The sequence below is a fragment of the Panicum hallii genome, chromosome 8, assembly GCF_002211085.1.
Source record: "Panicum hallii strain FIL2 chromosome 8, PHallii_v3.1, whole genome shotgun sequence".
Taxonomy (NCBI): domain Eukaryota; kingdom Viridiplantae; phylum Streptophyta; class Magnoliopsida; order Poales; family Poaceae; genus Panicum; species Panicum hallii.
Genome location: NC_038049.1, coordinates 6,436,102 through 6,455,176, shown reverse-complemented (window position 1 = coordinate 6,455,176; position 19,075 = coordinate 6,436,102). Strand labels below are relative to the sequence as shown.

Genomic DNA, 19,075 nt, shown 5'->3' with positions numbered 1-19,075 from the left:
TTATACGAACTAACAAAATGGATATTTGTACATTTGGAATAAATTAGATGGACTAACAATTTCTACACCTGACATAAATACATTGTGGGCTAGAACAACATTTCCATGAAAAAAGTAAATGGATAGATTTAGTTTTCAAAAGTACAAAGAAAACAATGAAAATAACCAGGCTTAAGAAATTAAAGAAAGAATAATAATCTATTTTTGAGCTGTAACTTGGATAAATCACAAAATACAGACAAGAGAAAACGAAAGAAAATAAAAACAAAACTTGCTCTCCATGGGCCAATACTTTTTAGTTGACTCATTGATGGGCCAATAAGGAGAGATTGAAAAACCAGCAGCCGGCCTGGGAATAGTGAACTAATTAATCGGTCAAGCTTGGGCCAAACAATTCGTTTTGTGGGCCAAATAGAAGCCAAAGTCAAATCCGGAAATAGACCGGCCACGACCCACGAGCCCATGTGGGTGGATGCTATGAAAAATAGTGAACGGTCGCATACGCGACATATAAGATTTCCAAACTCATCACTTCGAATGAACATAGCGCTAGGCATGGTCACATGGTCAACGGAGAGGCAGAGCACATTGTCATTACCGTCATTTTAAGAATAGTAAATGATATCGCCATTTTGTGACACTAAGTACAAGTAGGTCTTTCATCCATACCTTTAATCTTAGCAGGGGTTGGATCCACAACTAATGCATTAGTTCCGGATCCAACGGCTAGGATGGTGGGGTGATCTTTAATTAGTCCTGGTTGGAGCCACCAACCGGGATAAAAGTCTATCTGTAGTTCTGGTTGGTGGCTCGAACCGGAACAAATCTTTAGTCCCGGTTGTTATTACCAACCCGGACTAAAGGGTCCTCTACGGGTTAGTTTAAAAGGATAGCATCCTAACTAGAGTCACATGTGCTACGTAGGTGGGGCGGTAAGAAAGTTATATGCGAAGCAAGAGGTCTTAGGTTCGAATCCCGTGGGGTAAGGATGGCAACGGGTATGAAAAATCCGCGTACCCGCGGATACTAAACCCGGTGGGTGCGGATACGGGTTTGGATTTGTGCCCGCGGGTACGGGCGCGGGTACAGATCTAAACCCAACGGATATTTTCTAACAGGTTTGAAAAATTAATACCCGAACCCGCAAACCCGCGAGACCCGCTGACATGTGGGCCCGAGTGGTTATATATATACACAATTTTAGGGTTTCTTCCCATCCCCGACCCCGACTCTCCCCTCCCCGACCTCACAGTTCCCACTTTCCAGCCGCCACCCCGTCTCCCATCTGCCCCGCCGCCCGCCCCCAGCCCCGCCGCCGGCCGGCCGGCCGCCCCTATCCGCCCCGCCGCCGGCCGGCCGCCCGCCCCTATCCGCCCCGCCGCCGGCCGCCCGCCCGCCCCCATCTGCCCCGCCGCCGGCCGCCCGTCCCCATCCGCCGCCGCCGGCCGGCCGCCCGTCCCCATCCAGCTTGAGCTATACGGGCGTGCCCGCGGGTACGCGGATATCAGCGGATACGGGCGTCGTTTCGTGCCCTTGGCGGGTTGCGGGCGCGGGTGCGGGTACGGATTTTAGTACGCGGATACGGATATACAAAGTTAATATCCGCGAGGATATTACCCGTTGCCATCTATACCGTGGGGCACAAAAGTTTTCAATAAGAAAGTACATTACACGTCATCCACAGAATAATAATAATATGATTTGCACCGAGATATGGCCAATAATAATGTGATTTACAAGGCAATAAAAGAAATATGCAATCAAAGGTACAATGATACTTTGACAATGCAAAGTCATTTATCCCACTGATTCTATCACCGATCACGAGTTAAAAAGGGTCACCGGGAGCAAAAGAAAATGATGACAAAACTAATGAATTTCTGATCCAACCGTTTAAAACGACATTTTACATTGCTGCCGGACTTTTCATGCGTGCGCACAAATATCCACCATAAATAATTCACAGAACCTTAGGTATGATTAATTAATTTAAAAATATCATAAAGTTGCAATGCTGACTACTAATAATTCAGGACAAGTATTCGAGATGGCAAAACATGCTACATATTCCAGGAACGTGTGAAAAGCCCATATGGTAAACCACGCTGATGCATTGTAGTGGCATTCGACTAAACTGAACCATAGCAAATATTACAGGCTTGAAGCCATCATCAACAGCCAGGTACACTTTGCAACAAATATGTACGTAGAAACTATATATTTTGAGGATTGAGTGTGCACGTACGCACATGGCCAGATCCCTTCGCTTTAAACAAACACATTGAATCTGTCAGTTCAGAGAAAAAATATTAGACGTACTGATAATATTAGCAATGTAAATAAATATGGAGCATACAACGTGATATAGTAATACCTTGAAGCTACGGCGTTAGTACCTCCTTATAAACAATATTTTTTCGTGAAAGACCACTCTAGTGATGGTGTTGGATTGTTCTCAACCTTGTTAGCTGTTTTCTTTGATTTCTTATCACTCTTCTTCTTAGCCTTTTTGCCGTTTTTGTCCTCCTCATTTTTATCATCTTCCTCTTCACGCTCCTTGGCATTCGGTGGGAGAGCGAGGATACATATGTTCGTTCTAGCAGTTGCTCTAGACATCATAACATACAGTTGTCCATGTGAAAATACTGGATTGAGTAGATACACACCAACATTAGGGATAGTTTGTCCTTGTGATTTGTTGACTGTCATTGCAAAACTTAATCTGATAGGAAACTGCTTCCTTTTGAACCGGAATGGAAACATCTCATCATCATATGGGCACAGGGGGATCCTAGGTAAGAAAACACGCTTTCCAGCATGCTGCCCTACAACAATTTCAGCATCAATGGTGTTTCTTTGAAATGCCCTCACCACAAGCCCCCAACCATTGCGTAGCCAATTTGCTGGATCGATGTTCCGCAGCAGTATAATTGGACATCCAACCTTAAGCTTTAGCACATGTGGAGGTAGACCGTTGGGTGTCAAAGTGTTGAGGAACTCGGATGGGTAGTAATTATGTGGATCATCAATCGCGGAATCAAAGTTGTGATACGTAACCTCTCCTCCTTGGAAACTCTCAATCATCTTCACATTAATATTATCGACCCAATCATTACGTGTGGATAGGATGGCTCTTGAGGTAATGTAATCTTTATTTGACATGTTTTCATTCAGATTTGGGAATACTCTTGCGATTAATCTGTCGAGATCGTTACCATCACCTTTGTAAGGCAAGTGAATCTTATCTGGAAGGCGGACATTGCCATCCTCATTGACCACTTCTGCACTGTTTCCAATTCGCAAAAGATATTCTGCAAACCATGGATCATTTTGCGCCCTCATGTTATGTACTAACTTTAGATGGTACATGGAATCCCAGAGGTACGACCTCCGGAGTGAAGTGTCAACTATCTGAGCTCTCGATCCTTTCCGCACAATAGGTAGGTCCTGTCTGAAATCTCCTCCGAACACAATGGTCTTCCCACCAAAAGGGAGCTCATGACACCCCATTATGTATCATAGGCTATTGTCTAGCGCTTGAACCGCTTGCCTCTTGTTCATAGAAGCCTTGTCCCATATAATAAGAGCAGCTTGGCGGAGCAACTTGCTAGTACCACTTTGTTTAGTGAAACTACAACACCCGCCATCCTCGATAGTGAGTGGTATCTTAAAACACGAGTGGGCGGCCCTACCACCGAGCATTATTGACGCAGCAACACCAGATGTGGTCTTGCCAGTTCCACCAGGGCCATCAACAAAAAACATTCGACCTTGGTCAGCTTCGATGGAGGACATGATCTCGTTGTAAGCAGCTCGTTGCTGACCATTAAGTGACTCGAACATAGAGACATCATTGGGGTTGGGTTTAATACTTGTTTCCTCGAAAATCTCTTGTGGAATGCTGCCGTTTGCATTGTCATACATGTCATCAATTTCTGGAAGAGTAAATGACCTTATGTCCTTACCCATTGACTGCAACATATTTCTAATATCAATCAGAACCATTTGTTTCAAGGAGAACTGGGGATTGACTATTGCAACGATAATCTTCTGACATAGCTTCAAGGTGCTTCTGCCAAAGTCCGAACACACTTGCAACGATAATCTTCTGACATAGCTTCAAGGTGCTTCTGCCAAAGTCCGAACACATCGCTCGGCTCACAAGAAACCAATATTGTAGCAAACAATCTATGGAGCGAAGATGGCATCTAAAACAATGATGCTTCCACAAGGCAATCTTTGAGTGCGTTGTCCTCCTCAATAAGTCTCCTTTTCTCTGCAGCTTAACGAAAGGATGATTGCATAACACCATTAACAGTCGTCAGATGCTCATACGAGGTAGCACCTGCGACATGGTTTAGAAGAACCCGGAGATAATAATGTTCTCCCTCAGCAGGATGAGCCGACACAATTCTACCGACCTGACCATTTGTTTTATACTTTCTTGGTTGCCAAAATTTACCATTGGACTGCCAGGTGAAATATTCTGGAAAATCACGATACAGTATTCCTTGAGCTTTCTTGTGCACCCTGTTTGCATCAAAGTATGCAGTAAGTATTGACTCATCAGCCCCAGGCTTGTTAAGCACATGTTGGATTTTCTTGCGCTGGTGAAATGACACCATATGCATATCGGGTAGATAGAGCTGCAGCTGTTGAACTGGAGGATAGTTCTTAGCCAATTCAAATCCATATATTCGCCATAGGGCTTCGGATGGGGTGACCCAACGAGCATCCTTGTGCTGTTTAATCTCATCTACATTGCCGTTATCATCTGCCTTGTCACCCTCACAGACTACCACTGAACCCTGTCATGACCCTTGTAAATATATTTGAAAAGATATTTAACAGACTTGATGCTCCCACATGCTTCCACATTTATATGACTATTGAAGGTACGCAGAAGGCATGGGCTTTACGGGACAACCCATCGATTGTCCAGCTCGTGCCCACGTATTTTTTCTACACGCCCATCATTACGTCTGGGATAAACTGGGTAAGCATCCTTGCCTTGAGAGGTAGCATCGTAGAAGGGACGTGGGTAACGATTTTTGCATGAAGTATGCCCCTTCGTACATGGACAGTTGGGATTGAGTGAGCCGCAGGGGCCATGCATCATGTGCCTTGTAACCATCTTGTAGAGTGTTGGATACTTCCTCTTATTTGGTAGTTCCGCAGAGATGAGTACGTCATACTGCTCGGGGCATGTCAGTTTATAGTTTCTTTTCATGATTAGCAAAAAGTGCGCATGCGGCAATCCTCTTTTCTGTAACTCCACAACATATATAAGCCCGAACCTTCCCAAGAATATCATTTTTCATCAACTTTTTTTTCAACACCTCAAGCTTGGCCCTAGAGACACGGGCTACCAGGTCTGGTCTGTCCTGTGGTGTCTCGCCATGATAAAGTTCATTATTTATTTCATCCCAGATAGGGTTGCATGTCATAGTGAGCCGTACTTCCGAACAAGAGCCATCGCATCCACATATCGATGCCTCGTATCTCTAGGGCCTCCTATGAATGATGTAGAGAGTACAGTTCGTTTCCCTACAACATCAGTGTGTCCCTCACCGGCATGCATGCTGTCAACCAAACCTTGTACAGATAAGCCCTAGGGCTATCTTGATTGCAGCATATAAAATCCAGGCGTGCGCTCTCAATCTTTATATATGTGTCGACGGCAAATTGTTGAAAAAGACGTCTGCCGAATAGGATAGGGTTAAATATCCCAGGACGCATTTGGAACTTATAACAATAGTAGTCACGGACGGATATACAATTATTCCCTGTAGATCCTGTGGATAAATGTGTATTAATTTTAGTACATGATGATTGAACACGCTTGGGTTTGTTCCTGACCTTTCAATAAAAGTGGGGGATAACTCGATTTGGTGGAGGATCGATGTTATGCTGCCTGACTACAACACCACAAGGGGCTGCGCCTTAGCGACGGTTACACCGCCTCCGATTTGTGCTGTTCTTGCTGTGCCAAGAACAACCTTGAATCTGCAAGCAAATCGACGAACAAGCAAGAACAAGTGGACAAGCAAACAGCACACAGACCTTACCCAAGGGATAAATCTGATACACACGAAGTTGGGGTTCTGAATCAAGCTAATGGGTGGTCTAATCAACACATGCGTTTACAAGAATTGTTCCTGACCTTTCAATGAGAGTGGGGGATAACTCGATTTGGTGGAGGATCAACGTTGTGATGCCTGACTACAACACCACAAGGGGCTGCGCCTTAGCGACAGTTACACTGCCTCCGATTTGTGCTATTTTTGCTATGCCAAGAACAACCTTGAACTTGCAAGCAAATCGAAGAACAAGTAAGAATAAGTGGACAAGCAAACAGCACACAGACCTTGCCCAAGGGAAAATTTTGATACACACGAAGTTGGAGTTCTGAATCAAGCTAACGGGTGGTCGAATCAACACAGGTGTTTACAAGGAAGTAGTAGCAGCTAACTTGCATCTAAATAAAACTCAAGTGTTTCCTGGTGGCTACTACTAGTTTATACAGGTGGGAAGGCAGCCAGGAGGGTGCAGGGGTCGAAACCCTAAATTAAAATGGGGTCCAGTGGGCTGGACGAGATACAAGGGACTCAGCCCAAGACTGGAAGTCCGATCGTTGTTTTGTCGATTCCGAACAGCTCCAATAGAATTTTGAAATAAAGTTAGATCCATCTGAAAGTAGACTTCAACACCTTTGCAACAAGTACTCATGGGTTATTGCCATCTCAATCTGGCGCTGCCCGGAGGTCCGAACTGACATTCTTGTCGTTGTTGCTCTCCCTCCAATCTAGTCATGTACCAAGTTCCTAAGCATAAGAAAAATATCACAAGGATTTAGTAGTACCCTATTCAGAGAAGAACTTGTTTGGACAGCAAGAAACAACTTTACCTGATAATTGAGTTGTCGTGCTCGATCTCGAATCAATGGTCCTTGCTGAGCACAAGGCATGGTTGTATCAATGGTAGTGATGTCCTCATCATATGACAACGTGTTATCTTATCAGAAAATTGAATGTATACTGGAAACATCGCTTTACCTAAATTGTCGCCACCATCGCCACCAGCAGGAGCCTTGCGGATCGCACGAGCCTCTTCCACTTTCTCCATTGTAACGCCGACTTTTGGAATACAGTTGTGCCACCCGAGCTCGCCTTTAGGGAAGAAAAGCGGATATGACAGAGCATCATAACATCCATGATATGATCGGATGCCATGGATAGATCTATCTTTGCCTTGGAGCATAACACTCTGATCAAACTGCACGTGGCGTTCGCTACCTTCTATCCAAACAGCAGCAACTTCAGATGTGCGGGGGACATTATATGTTCTCTAGTCTAACGTTTGATCTAGGTTCAGAATGATATGATAGTCCTCAATCCGCTCAACCGATCCCATCATTCCAAGATCCTCCGAGTATGGGTTACCACGAAGAATACCTGCTAGCATTGATTGTCCGATCAGAAGCAGGAATCAAAATACACAGGAAAATAACCACCTAGTTGTGAAACTGAGACCCACGATCAGCCATGCTCGGAGGGTACCAAACCAGGTGCCTGCTGCGTGCGATCCTGAGGAGCTGAGGGCATCGTGAGCGCCACGGATGGATGCTGGGGTCAGGACACCGCAGGAGTACCTAGGGTTTGGGCGTGCCACCGGCCGCCGCGAGGTCCCTGTCCTCCAGGACCTAGGGCGAGCAGGAGACGTGATACGCGAGAACAAGGCAGGGCACCGATCCAATCAGGCAGGAAGGTCTACGCGCCGCCGATCGGAGGCGCAGGCGCAGGCATTCGGCGAGCGCGCGGCCGTCAGGGCGATGGTGAGGTGCTGGGCAGTGACAAGCGAGATCGCCGATCGGTGCGTACGGAGGCGGGCGCGATCGGCACGGGCGGAGGTGTGCGTGCATTGTGCGGAGGCAGCTGTGGTTGCGTGCGGAGCGGATGCAGCGCATGATTTGCGGAGGCGGGCAGGTGTGCGTGCGGAGGGGAGGCCGCGATGCGAGGCGAGCGTGGGCGAGGGCTGATCGGACGGCATCAGGATCGCACGCGGCAGGCACCTGGTTTGGTACGTGGGGGTGGGGCGACGTTGGTTTGGCAAGACGACGTGAGGTTGGGGGGCGACGTACCACGGTGAAAAATTCTCCCAATTGTAACTTTTAGTAGTAGAGATTATGAGATCCATAGTGTCAAGGACAACGACATTTTTCGATTGGAGAAACAGCGCCAAAACATTTAAATCCGAATTCCTAGTACCTTTATTTCTTATTTGGATGACCACATACTATGACCCTTCCATTCTTTCCCCTCTCTACGTTCTCAAATTTCAAGATGATGCAACTCTAAATCGAGTTAATCAAAGATAATTCCAAGATTTGCTCATAAAATTCTGAAGCATATCTAGCCACTCAATCCGGTAGGAATTAATCATCATAGGAATTGGATCTATTATTTTCTCAAAAAATTAATCACCACTGAGATTACAGAAATAGTCTAAATTACCCGTAAGTCGATATCAGAATTACCCAACACTGCACTTACGATAAGTAACCTAAGGAGATCCCAAATATTGCCTTAAGTATAGTCAAAAGTCCGGCTAACCCACTAAACTATTTTTTGGGTTCAATTTACTCTCACAATTACATGAATTATCAAATTTATCCTTTAATAAGTTTTAGTTTTTCTCCACACTCAAGTGGATTTTTAAGTTAAATTTTGCAAGTGATAGCAGAAGTCATAAGTTACGTTAAAAAAGTATATTATGATTTTTTTCATCCTTATTTTTATACAATTTTGTATCCTAAGGACTAATTTATTTTTGTTTTGTGACATTCAGGTATTTAGGATTAAAACACACTATATTCTGGTATAAAGTGTGTGTGTTTGACCTTTTGCATGTGTGCTAAAACTTTAATGCAAAGGCAAAAGGATATTTTTATAATTCTGGAAAAATTTAGGTCCTTTGGTGCAAATTGGGTGAGAATGGGAGGTAAAATTAAAACATATGAAGGTTGTTTTGCAAAAAGGCAAGAACTTACTTTTAAAACACAAATAGAGGTGAAACTACCTAAAGGATTTAAGTGGAGTGTAGATTTTAAATAGGATTTCTCTGAAGTTTAAAACTTTGCTAAATTTTAAAGTAGATTCAAATCCTTAGCTCTTTTGCAACTGAACCTTAAAGCAAAGTTGTAAATCTTGCTAAACTCTACACTTTTGCTTTTGGGCACATTTTCATTTGAGCTATGATTTGAAAGTTAATTAGGTTTTACAGTGAAGTCACTGTACTTTTGGGAAATTGCAGCTAGGTCCCCTTTGTCTACCTCCAGTTCTCTCCCCTGCTCTGCACGCGCTCGTGATCCCGCCGCCCTCGCCGATCATTTCCCGAGCCCCAGCTGCCCCCGCGCCGCCTTCCTTCGCGCCACGTGCCGCTCCTGCACCCCGCCCGCCGCTTCCCGGCCCGCGCTGGCCTCTCCTTGCTTCTCCACATCGCGCCGCCGCCGCCCGAGCCTCCACGCGTGCCGCCGGCTTGCCAGCAGCTGCTCCCGTGCGCCCATGCCTTTTTCTGGACCTCAAGCACGTCCTGGAGCTCCCCACGAACTCAATCTTGCCATCACGTGCTTGCATTTCCACTGCCTTTCTCTCCCCCGAGCTCCACACCTCGCCGGAGTCCCGCCGCTGCCTCGGCTCACCGTCGACAGCCGCCGCTGCCGCTTCCCACCCCCGATCCAGTGCTCTAGCAGCACCGCCGCAACCCACTGAAGCTCACACACCTGTCCAATTTCGTTCTCCCGCACTAGATCGCCCGAACCACTGCGCCGGTGAGCTCGAGTTTCCGCCGCCGCTCGGCCTCGCCGTCGTCCCGCCGCTCCATCGCCTCTCAGCCCCGGACAAGCACACCACCAGCACCACATCATCGCGTGGGAGCTGTCTAGCCACTTCCCTGCCACTCTCCTACCCTCCAGCCACCGGAACGCCATCGCTGCCCCTCGGAGCTCCGCCGCCCGCCTCTGTTCGCCGTCGATCCGCCACCTCGGCCCCTCTCTTCCCCAACACTGGCCACCCTCGTGACCGCCGTGAGCCCCTAAACTTGTTCCCCCACTTTCCCCTCGCCGCCTGTGAGCCCCTTCGCTGGAATTTAATCGCCACCGATCGGCATCCCTGTGTAGTCCGGCCAAGGACCCGATTGCAAAGATTTAAATCTTTCTAGGGGCCTTTCTGTAGAAAATCAGTACCCCTCTAATTCAAATCAGCCAAATTGTAAAATCCATAAGAATTTGTAGAAAAATCCAAAAATTACCAAATCGGTTTTGTTGTGTTCCAGAAGTTTAGCTCTACAACTTTTGTTACTAAAGTGCAGTATGAAACAAAATATTTTTAGAATTATTTTAAAGTTTAGCAAAAGGGTATCTTGAGTATAACTTATGCATATTAGCTCTATTGTTTGTGAATTTTGGTTCGTAGCCTGTTTAGGGTATAAGTGAGCTTGTGTAAAAATTTCACCTGCAGTAATGAACCCTAGCTTGAATTAATTTAAATGTATGCAAATTAAGCTTGAAATGCTTTAAATTTATTCAAGCATGTTACTAAGGTTTTCATGCTTAGATCGTTTTAGCATGTGATGTTCTGTAATAGAGTAGTCCATAGTAAATCTCTCAAAAATTTATAACACTATTTTGCTTAAGATTTGAATTTAAACTTGACATTTGAATTAAATTCAAATGCTTTAGTGTTTGTTTTCAGAAAATTTTGAAAAATTCATAGTAAGCTCATCCTTTAGGAATAAGCTTACCCACAAAAATTTAGGATCCTAGCCTTTGTGGATTTCAAAATAAAAATCAAACTAGTTAATCTAATTCAATTAATTCTACTAATTAGGATAATTGAATTAGCATACCAATAGTAATAAGATTAAATTCAAATTGCTTGTATTATGAAGTTGTGTCTATCCATTGTTAGATTGCAACTTTATCGTGAAGTAAAACTCTTAACTCAAGAACCATCTAAATCGAATCATTGCATATCATGTAGAGTCAACGACACTCGACGATGGAGACTACGAACTAGTCTCGGAATCCGAGCAAGGGATTTCTGAAGATCCAGCGAACATCGCTGAGGTTATAACTGAAGCCCCGAACCAAGGTTCGGAAGTCTTTGACATTCCCGACCCCAGCCCTGCTCAAGAAGGCAAGCCCCCATGCATAACCTAATATTTTAACTTATTACACTTATACAGTTTCTACTTATATATCTATATTGTGCATTAAGTCTAAGAGTTGATACGGAACCCTAGATGCATGGATACTAGGAACCTATGTATTGTGCCTGAGTCCATATCGAATAGATGCTTCGCTAATAAGACCAGCAGAAGTCGAGTGATTTCCTGTCACTCGCGCGATATATAAGTTGAATGTTTACTATTCTGCAATCACTATAAGAATAATGGATGGGGTCATATGCAATATCATGACCTGGAAGGTTACCCCGTCTGTGTTGATAAAAGTTGATAAGGTCGCAGTGTGTGGTAGCTGTGGTTAAGCGTTTGAAAGTACTAGCCACATGCCGTGAAATATGGAAAGCGGTAAGCCTAGTAACCAATCGGCCCGAGGAGTGGACATACCTCCCACCACTCGTAATTTGGTTTTTCACAAGCACCGACGTGCGGGAGTACGTTCCGTGCAGCGGACAGGAGTACGGTCATGTAGTCGCGCTACAGACGTATGTCCTGCACATTGGATATGCGTATGGTCCTACAGTCGGTTGTGGTGGCCCTGATCCACGAGTCGGAATGAAAGGCAAACGGTTGCTTCGGAATAATCATTGGATGTTCTAAGCGTGTGAGTTAGGTTTACCCTTGCAAGGTTGTGAAATTCGATTCAGAATCGTCCGTTTCTCGCGGAGATTGAGACTGCTTATGCCTTCTGCCACATAGAGTAAGAACAGTAACTATGGTTGGAATAATCTTGATGGATGCTAATCTCTACCTTGTTTGTCTAGTACAGGTGCTTACCTAGAATAATTAATGCAACTAGAATATGAAAGCTAAAACATACAAATTAGATTAAACTCTTTATTGCTTTTCAGCAAAAAGAAAGCCAAGACCTCTCAAACCTCCATGGTCTAGTTATGGGCTAAGAATACCCAATCTCGGTTAAGTCTTGCTGAGTAATAGCATACTCAGTCTTGCTAGTCTATTTTTCAGTTATGACCGGTGTGAACCAAACGGATAGTCCAGCCTGGCCATTTTCTATTCCGTTTGGCTGGTCCGTGGAATGGGATCCGTACCCGGCTGGCAATGACCCTCCGGAATGACGCCATGTTTAGGGCGAAGCATGGTGCCAACTTTTGCGACATGTAGTCGCGATGTTAATAACTCTCTTCCGCTGTGACTCTGGACAAGCTGTTTAGCTTGTTATTTTAAACAATATCTGTATAAGTTATTTTCAGCTTCAAAATAGTTTGTAATAATGTTTAATTATTCTGTGGGCTAAAAGTTGGTGAGCTGTTGTGTGATTGTAAACTCGCCTTCGTGCGAGGTAAACCTGTTTTGATCCTGTTGAACCGTGGTTGTATCGGGCGGAGACCCGACAGACCAATGGGTTGTTCCGTTTGAGGTGTATTGAGTTAGTATCGTCTGTATAGCGATGGCTAGCACACTTAAGTCGGAATAATTCAGACGGTTCTGCCACATGTTTTACGGATTAGCCTATCAGAATAATAAAGTACGGGTGAGCATGACTTACGGTGGCACATGGCATGGAGTTTGGCTACAGGCAGAGCTTGATTGAGGGCGGTGGTCTCGGATCTTTGTGTTCCGGCTATGAGTTAGGGTTAGCTATTCATACTATTTGCATGCCATTTTCTTCATGTAAGGATTAGACTGCATGCTAACTGCAAGATCTGACTGCAGGTCTTCATGACTGTGGTGTACGCCCTAGTAAATCTTTGGACTACTATTTAAGGGGAAAAAATCCTCTAGTAAAAATTTCTGGCAAGCAGCTTTGTAAGGTCATGTGGGGAGACAAAAAAAATTTTAGATATGTACCTTCATAGAACCAATCTAATCTACTTCAAAACCCAAAAAAGTTAATACCTTCTATTTTGCATAGAGAAAAACAAATTCTATTGCATAGGATAGTTCGGCAGAGCGCGCATGCTGAGCGAGGGGGTGGGGGTGGGGGTGTTGTGGTGTTTAGTTGGTGTAGATCCACCAACAACGTACAGGTTCTCGACGTCATTAAAGTATATGCAAATTTCAGACTTAACAATTGATTTTAAGATGCTAGTTGATGACAGTGGCGGAGCTAGCAGGGTGGCCGGATGGGTCATAGCCCACCCTAAATTTTGGAGCCAAAGGGATACGTATACAGGTTATTCATTCAAATATGAAATATATATGCAAATTTCAGACTTAACAATTGATTTTAAGATGTTTAAAATTGTAAGATATCTTATCACTATATTTATCAGATATCATTGATGAGTTCTATATTTGTATAACATGATATATTTGTTGTGATGAAAATTTTATGTCACTATGGACCACCTTAACCTACAATCCTAGATACTGGTCGATGACGTCAGACTGCGGCGATGGTGATGTAGATTGTTGTCTTCAGATCCAATTTCGTGAAAATTATCAGTCCCAGGGTTTAACACTAGCTTAGGCCATGAAGTTTGCTTGGTTCTTCATTATTTGGTAGCAATAATATTTGAACTAATAATTAAAAAGAAACCTGTACGGTTTGTTTGGACCGTCAACATAAGTGGAAATACATGGATATTGGTGGACCACACTAAAAATTTGAGGTACTTGAAAATAGATCATGATTCCAAACAATTGAAGTAATGCCAAATAGTTGACAGTAATGTCCATGGTAAAAGTATACAGAGATTTATAAAAAAATAATACTTGAGTCAAATCTGAATACAAACAAAATTCATAAGCTCCAGAAGCTAAAGAGCAGATGACCCATACGAGATGTCACCATATATTAAATACAAAAATATTTAACCCTCACAAATATCCACATCAAACATATATCTCCATGCTCATGTGCCTATCCGGCACACCTTGATCTGGAGCAATAGAAGAAGCTTTTGGCAACCAGAGCTGCATACGCAGCTGCCTGCTTGGACAGGCGGCAGCCATGCCTTCTAATAGCTGCTAATCATGCCTTTAGCTAGCTAGTGCTTAGAAAGGCCATGAGGAAGGAGAAGACGTAGTAGCTTTCTTCCCTGTATTTTGCCTCTCCATTCTTATCTCTCACCTTGTCACCATTCCCATCGACGAACAGGAACAGGCGAACAGCAGCCATCTTCCTTATCTTTTACAGCAGCAGACCTCTTCCTTTGCACTATCATTGAGCTCAGTTCCTCCTTCCCGCTTCCTGTGTGCCCAATTGACCCCCCGCACCTCACACATGCGAGTCAAAGAATAGCTCAAGATCAGAAGGAACTCTAGAACAGTATAGGGATTTCCTCAGCTAGTGAACGATCACAATTCCACCAAACCAGAACTGCTGGTTCAGAGCTGAACCAGCAGCCCCAACACTTAACGGAGCAAGGTAATGACCTATGTTGTTAAGAAATTCATTCAGTTTTCAGTTTGTGATTGCATAATACGGAGCAGAGATATGGAATCAAGAGATAGGATGCACAGTCCAGTTGCAAAGTATCAATTTAACAGAGAAGGCACAAAGTCCTTACTTCAGGTTCCATCAGTCTTCCATGATCTTAAGGTTTTGCACTCAACACATCCAAAAAAGACTGATATAGTAGTGTTACCAGATGAGCTATGCACAGTCCGTGTCAGTTTAAACCATGCTAGGAAATACATTTGTACAGGTCAACATGCAAATCTTGGTTGCACAACAGGGCTATCTTATGATAGGTCATGAGCTAGTTAACAAATAATGCTAGAATAACAATTTATCTGCAAAACACACACATGAAAGCAGCTATACTAGATTTTCTATCGTGGACCCCAATTTCAGCAAACCATTATAAGCTGAACCTCTAGACTCTAGCATAGAAGTTGAAGAGAAGGGGTGTTGGGGGTTTGTGATGACAGCACATATCTGTGAGGTAGGAACGGCAGTCGACGCTGGTCATCGACGGGTTCACTAAGGAATCACCAGGTGGGGGATTCGAAGAGATAGAGAGAAGATAGGACAGAAAGAGAGGAAATCGAAGTACCTGAGAGGTTGAGGGAGACAAGGCACAGATGTTGGTGAGGTCCTTGGAGCATGACGAGGTTGGCCAGCATGTCTGATAGCGCGACCGTGTCCAAACTGATGGTGGCAGCAGCGAGGGGCGTGGCCCACTGTAAGATTCGGCCCAACGACCCCGCCCCCTGATTTTCCTGCTGGCAGCACCTTTGAATGCTTCTACTTTTTCTTGTGTTCAGCAATTCATACTCAAATAATTGAGACGGTGCAACGGTGGGGCAGGGGTCCAGAGGCAGTCACTAATTGAGGCTGATATGGACTTTCGATCTGCGTGAGATTCGATCTGCGTGAGAGACCTTCTCTTATACAATCCTCAGGGTGGCTTACCCCTCGTAGACCGAGTTTGATTAACTTATTCACTAAAATATTTTAATTATTTTTTATTGGACCACCCTAACTTGGAATCTTAGATTCGCCACTGGTAGCAGAAGTGCTTGAGGGAGATACCAGAAGCACGAGGGAGAGAGTGAAGGAGCTGCGGTAGCAGCCGTGACCATAGTGCGTTGACGAGGGGCATCATGAATTGGTGGAGATGCCGTGGGAGGAGAAGAAGAGAGGAGAGAAGGGCATATCACTTACAAGCGGGGCTCACAAATCAGCAGGTTCATATCAGCCTTTTTGTCCAGCTTAGCATGCCTTTATGCAGGTTATGTAGACTTCTTCCGAGTCCGTGGTATTTGTTCAGGTCTGAGAGCGGAGGAAGTAAAACACAAACGCATGGACCTTGAGTATGGCTAGTTCATAAAGGAAATAAAGATAAAAAACAAGTTCTTTGGACTAGAAATACATCCTATATTATTCAAATCTTTGTGCTAATTGACCTCATAATTTTTACAAAACACATGAGAATCATTCATAACATGTAAAACAAAATATAAAACAAAGAGTAAAATGACCCAGAGGTCCATCAACTTGTAAGAGGGTGTCATTTAGGTCAATCAACTTTGAAATTGCATTTCTGGGTATATAAACTTGTAATTTGTGTAACTTAGGTCCACAAACTCCGAGACCATTCCTAGGCTCATAAACTTGTGTCACCTAGGTCCATACCCCTCCATCTAGCTTTTATGCACTGATGGAGTTTCATCAGAAGGGTTAAATTTGAGCCTCGTTTTGGAATCAAGTGCATAGGGAGATGAGAGAGGACGGATAAAAGACTTATCTTGGAGGTTATTGCATGTATTAGGATTCAAAGGGGGCTTACGACTGCCATTAGTAAGTTCTGGAGATTAGATCTAGATATGACCTTGTACTATGGGTGGAGAGGAGTGGGTGATGGCTTGGAAAAGGTGGAGGAGGTCACAGAGGGACTCAACAATATGTGTACCATGGTAAGAGATATTATATCCTCCGTGGCGCGATGGAAGGATATGGTGATGCTAGGTGTTGCGGCAAAAAATCTTGTGACGACGTTAGACTTGAGTCAGCCTAGAGTGGTTCTCGGTGAAGGATTGAAAGATATTCATGGATAGCGATACCGGGACGACCTTTGTGGATGCGTCTGTAGCCACACGACTGCTCATGGATGAAGTTCATGTACCTAAAAATGATTTTTCGGAGTTTATAGACCTAAGTGATACAAATTACAAGTTTATGGACCTAAAAATGCACTTTCAGAGTTTATGGACCTATATTTTCAAAGTTTATGGGTCTAAGTGACAAATTACAAGTTGATGAACCTAAAAATGCACTTTTAGAGTTCGTAGACCTAAATAACACACCCTTACAAATTGGTGAACCTCTGGTACATTTTACTCTAAAACAAATGTATGCCATATAGTAACTTAAAACAGTAGTCCAATTGTGTGCACTGTTATATGTATTGCTTGTTCGCTTATCAACATTAGAAAACACACTGTCTAACTGTGAGGTAGTTGAAGAAAAAGGGCTGATCAATGTGATCCTGAGTGACTTTTTTGACGCCTTATAGGCAAGTCGAGTTCTTGATGCATTTAGTGGAAAATATTTATGTTCTAAAAATCTGTTTGCAATTTGTTGCCATATGTATCACCTGCATAAAGATATATTTTTCAAGTTAACCTGATACTATTATATGTATGGAATTGTTAGGATGGGTATAGCTGATGGAGCAGCTGCCTCTAGATGATGTTGAAATCATTTCTATATGATGTATCATACAAGGTTAATTAATTACAAACTTCCACTTATTGATCCAGCATCATACAGTATCGGCCATAGACCTCTTATGAACAGGCTGAGCCTATTACTCAAATGAAGAAGCTTTTTCCTCCACATAGGAATAATGTAGTTCTAGTTTGAGTCTCATGACGTAGGGATGTGGTGGCAGCCCATGCTGTCCGCAAGGCATTCTGTGGGTCACGGACAGAAGTAGGTGCACTGCAGGGTCGTCACTGAACCCGTGCCAGTGTGCGGGCTGGAATTAAGTGTCGAGTATAGCTATATTGCCGAGTGGAGGTATTGTTACTTGAATTTGAAGAAAAGACTTGTACTGTTGGTCTGGTCGCACATCAAAGGAAAGGGTTAAAAATGTGTCTCACTTCTGTGGGTAAAGTGATAGACCTCTGCAGAGTTAAAGATATGAATATTCGCTCTTTGCTTCCGGGATGGGAGTGTGGGAAAGGGCCTATAGGATGCAGTCATCCAATGATATTAAGTGGAAAGTAGTTGTCTCGGATATATATTGTGATTTCTTAATTACAAATCACTTTCAGTTATTCACAATGTGAGTATGAATAGAGCAGGCATAAGCCGGGTTAATTATATATGGTAAGTGATGGGATTCATGTATTAACTCTTTATTCTTGACTTGTTGAGTATTAGTATCAACCCTCCTTGTAGATGACTTCGACTTAAAAGAATTTTTCCAAGGATCCATAATACGTGGAGCTACAAATGGCCATACAGGTGCTAGGTAGATTGTTAAGCATAGCTGAGTTAAATAGCTTCGAAACATAACTAGGTTGTGTAGTAATCTGTTTAGATATGGCCTTTGTTGTTCATGTATAATGTACGTACCACTTGCCATGCTTCTTTTGTACTACTTTGACGTGAGTATGATTTTGGTAAATCGATACTTTACTAAATAATGACTCCAAGACCGGTCATACTCCTTGGGGAATGGCATGTCATTACAATTCTACTCTTCTACGCATGTATCAACAGAAGTTCATTCTTCTCTTTGATTTTTGTTTCTCCTCGCACAAGTTTTTGTTCAAGCTCAATTTTTTCATGCACATAGACGATTGTATCCCCTGTCCATCTATTTGTTTGTTGTAACGACACCTAACCCACTTGTAACACCACATATGTACCCGCTGATACAGTCTTTAGTCTGTTTTCTTGTTCCGTTCTGTACTGTACTCTCTATTGTTTGGTTTGCTCTTTTTTTAATATATATAGCACAGTAGGGGCACGCCCCTCCTGTTTCTCCTCAAAAAATATATAGGATCCCTCAAATTAGAAGGTATAGTATTTTTGTTCACCACCATTGGAAAATCATCCCATCATATTTACAAGTAATTGAATATTTTATTTGGTTTATGCTCCTTATAATCCCTTTTTGCAAAAATATTAGGAATCCTACACCCTATCCAAACACGTCCAAGATATTGTACTGCCACATAACAAAAGGTATAAGTCTTTCCTTATATATTGTGGCAACACGATAGTGTTGTCAGCGGCTTTCAGTCATTGAATTTTTATCAAATGATTTCCATTAGTACGCACATAAGATAAATCTTTTGTTTTGTTTTGCATGTCCATAGAGGTTATTCTCACCTTTATGTTTTATATATCAACGCAGGAGTAATACAACGTGGCAGTACCTTTGAGTGGCTAGCGTACTCGAGGCAGGAA

The 19,075-nt window shown here is 43.5% G+C and overlaps 1 protein-coding gene across 1 annotated transcript; it reads right to left on the bottom strand.

The window, feature by feature from the left end:
* Nucleotides 1–2,400: 2,400 nt before the first annotated feature.
* On the bottom strand, nt 2,401–3,969 carry LOC112903574 (ATP-dependent DNA helicase PIF1-like). The gene is made up of 2 exons (XM_025972827.1): nt 3,693–3,969; nt 2,401–3,311 (listed from the first exon to the last, which is right to left on the bottom strand). Exons 1-2 carry the CDS (start codon nt 3,967–3,969, stop codon nt 2,401–2,403), a joined length of 1,188 nt encoding a protein of 395 aa, XP_025828612.1.
* Nucleotides 3,970–19,075: the final 15,106 nt, after the last annotated feature.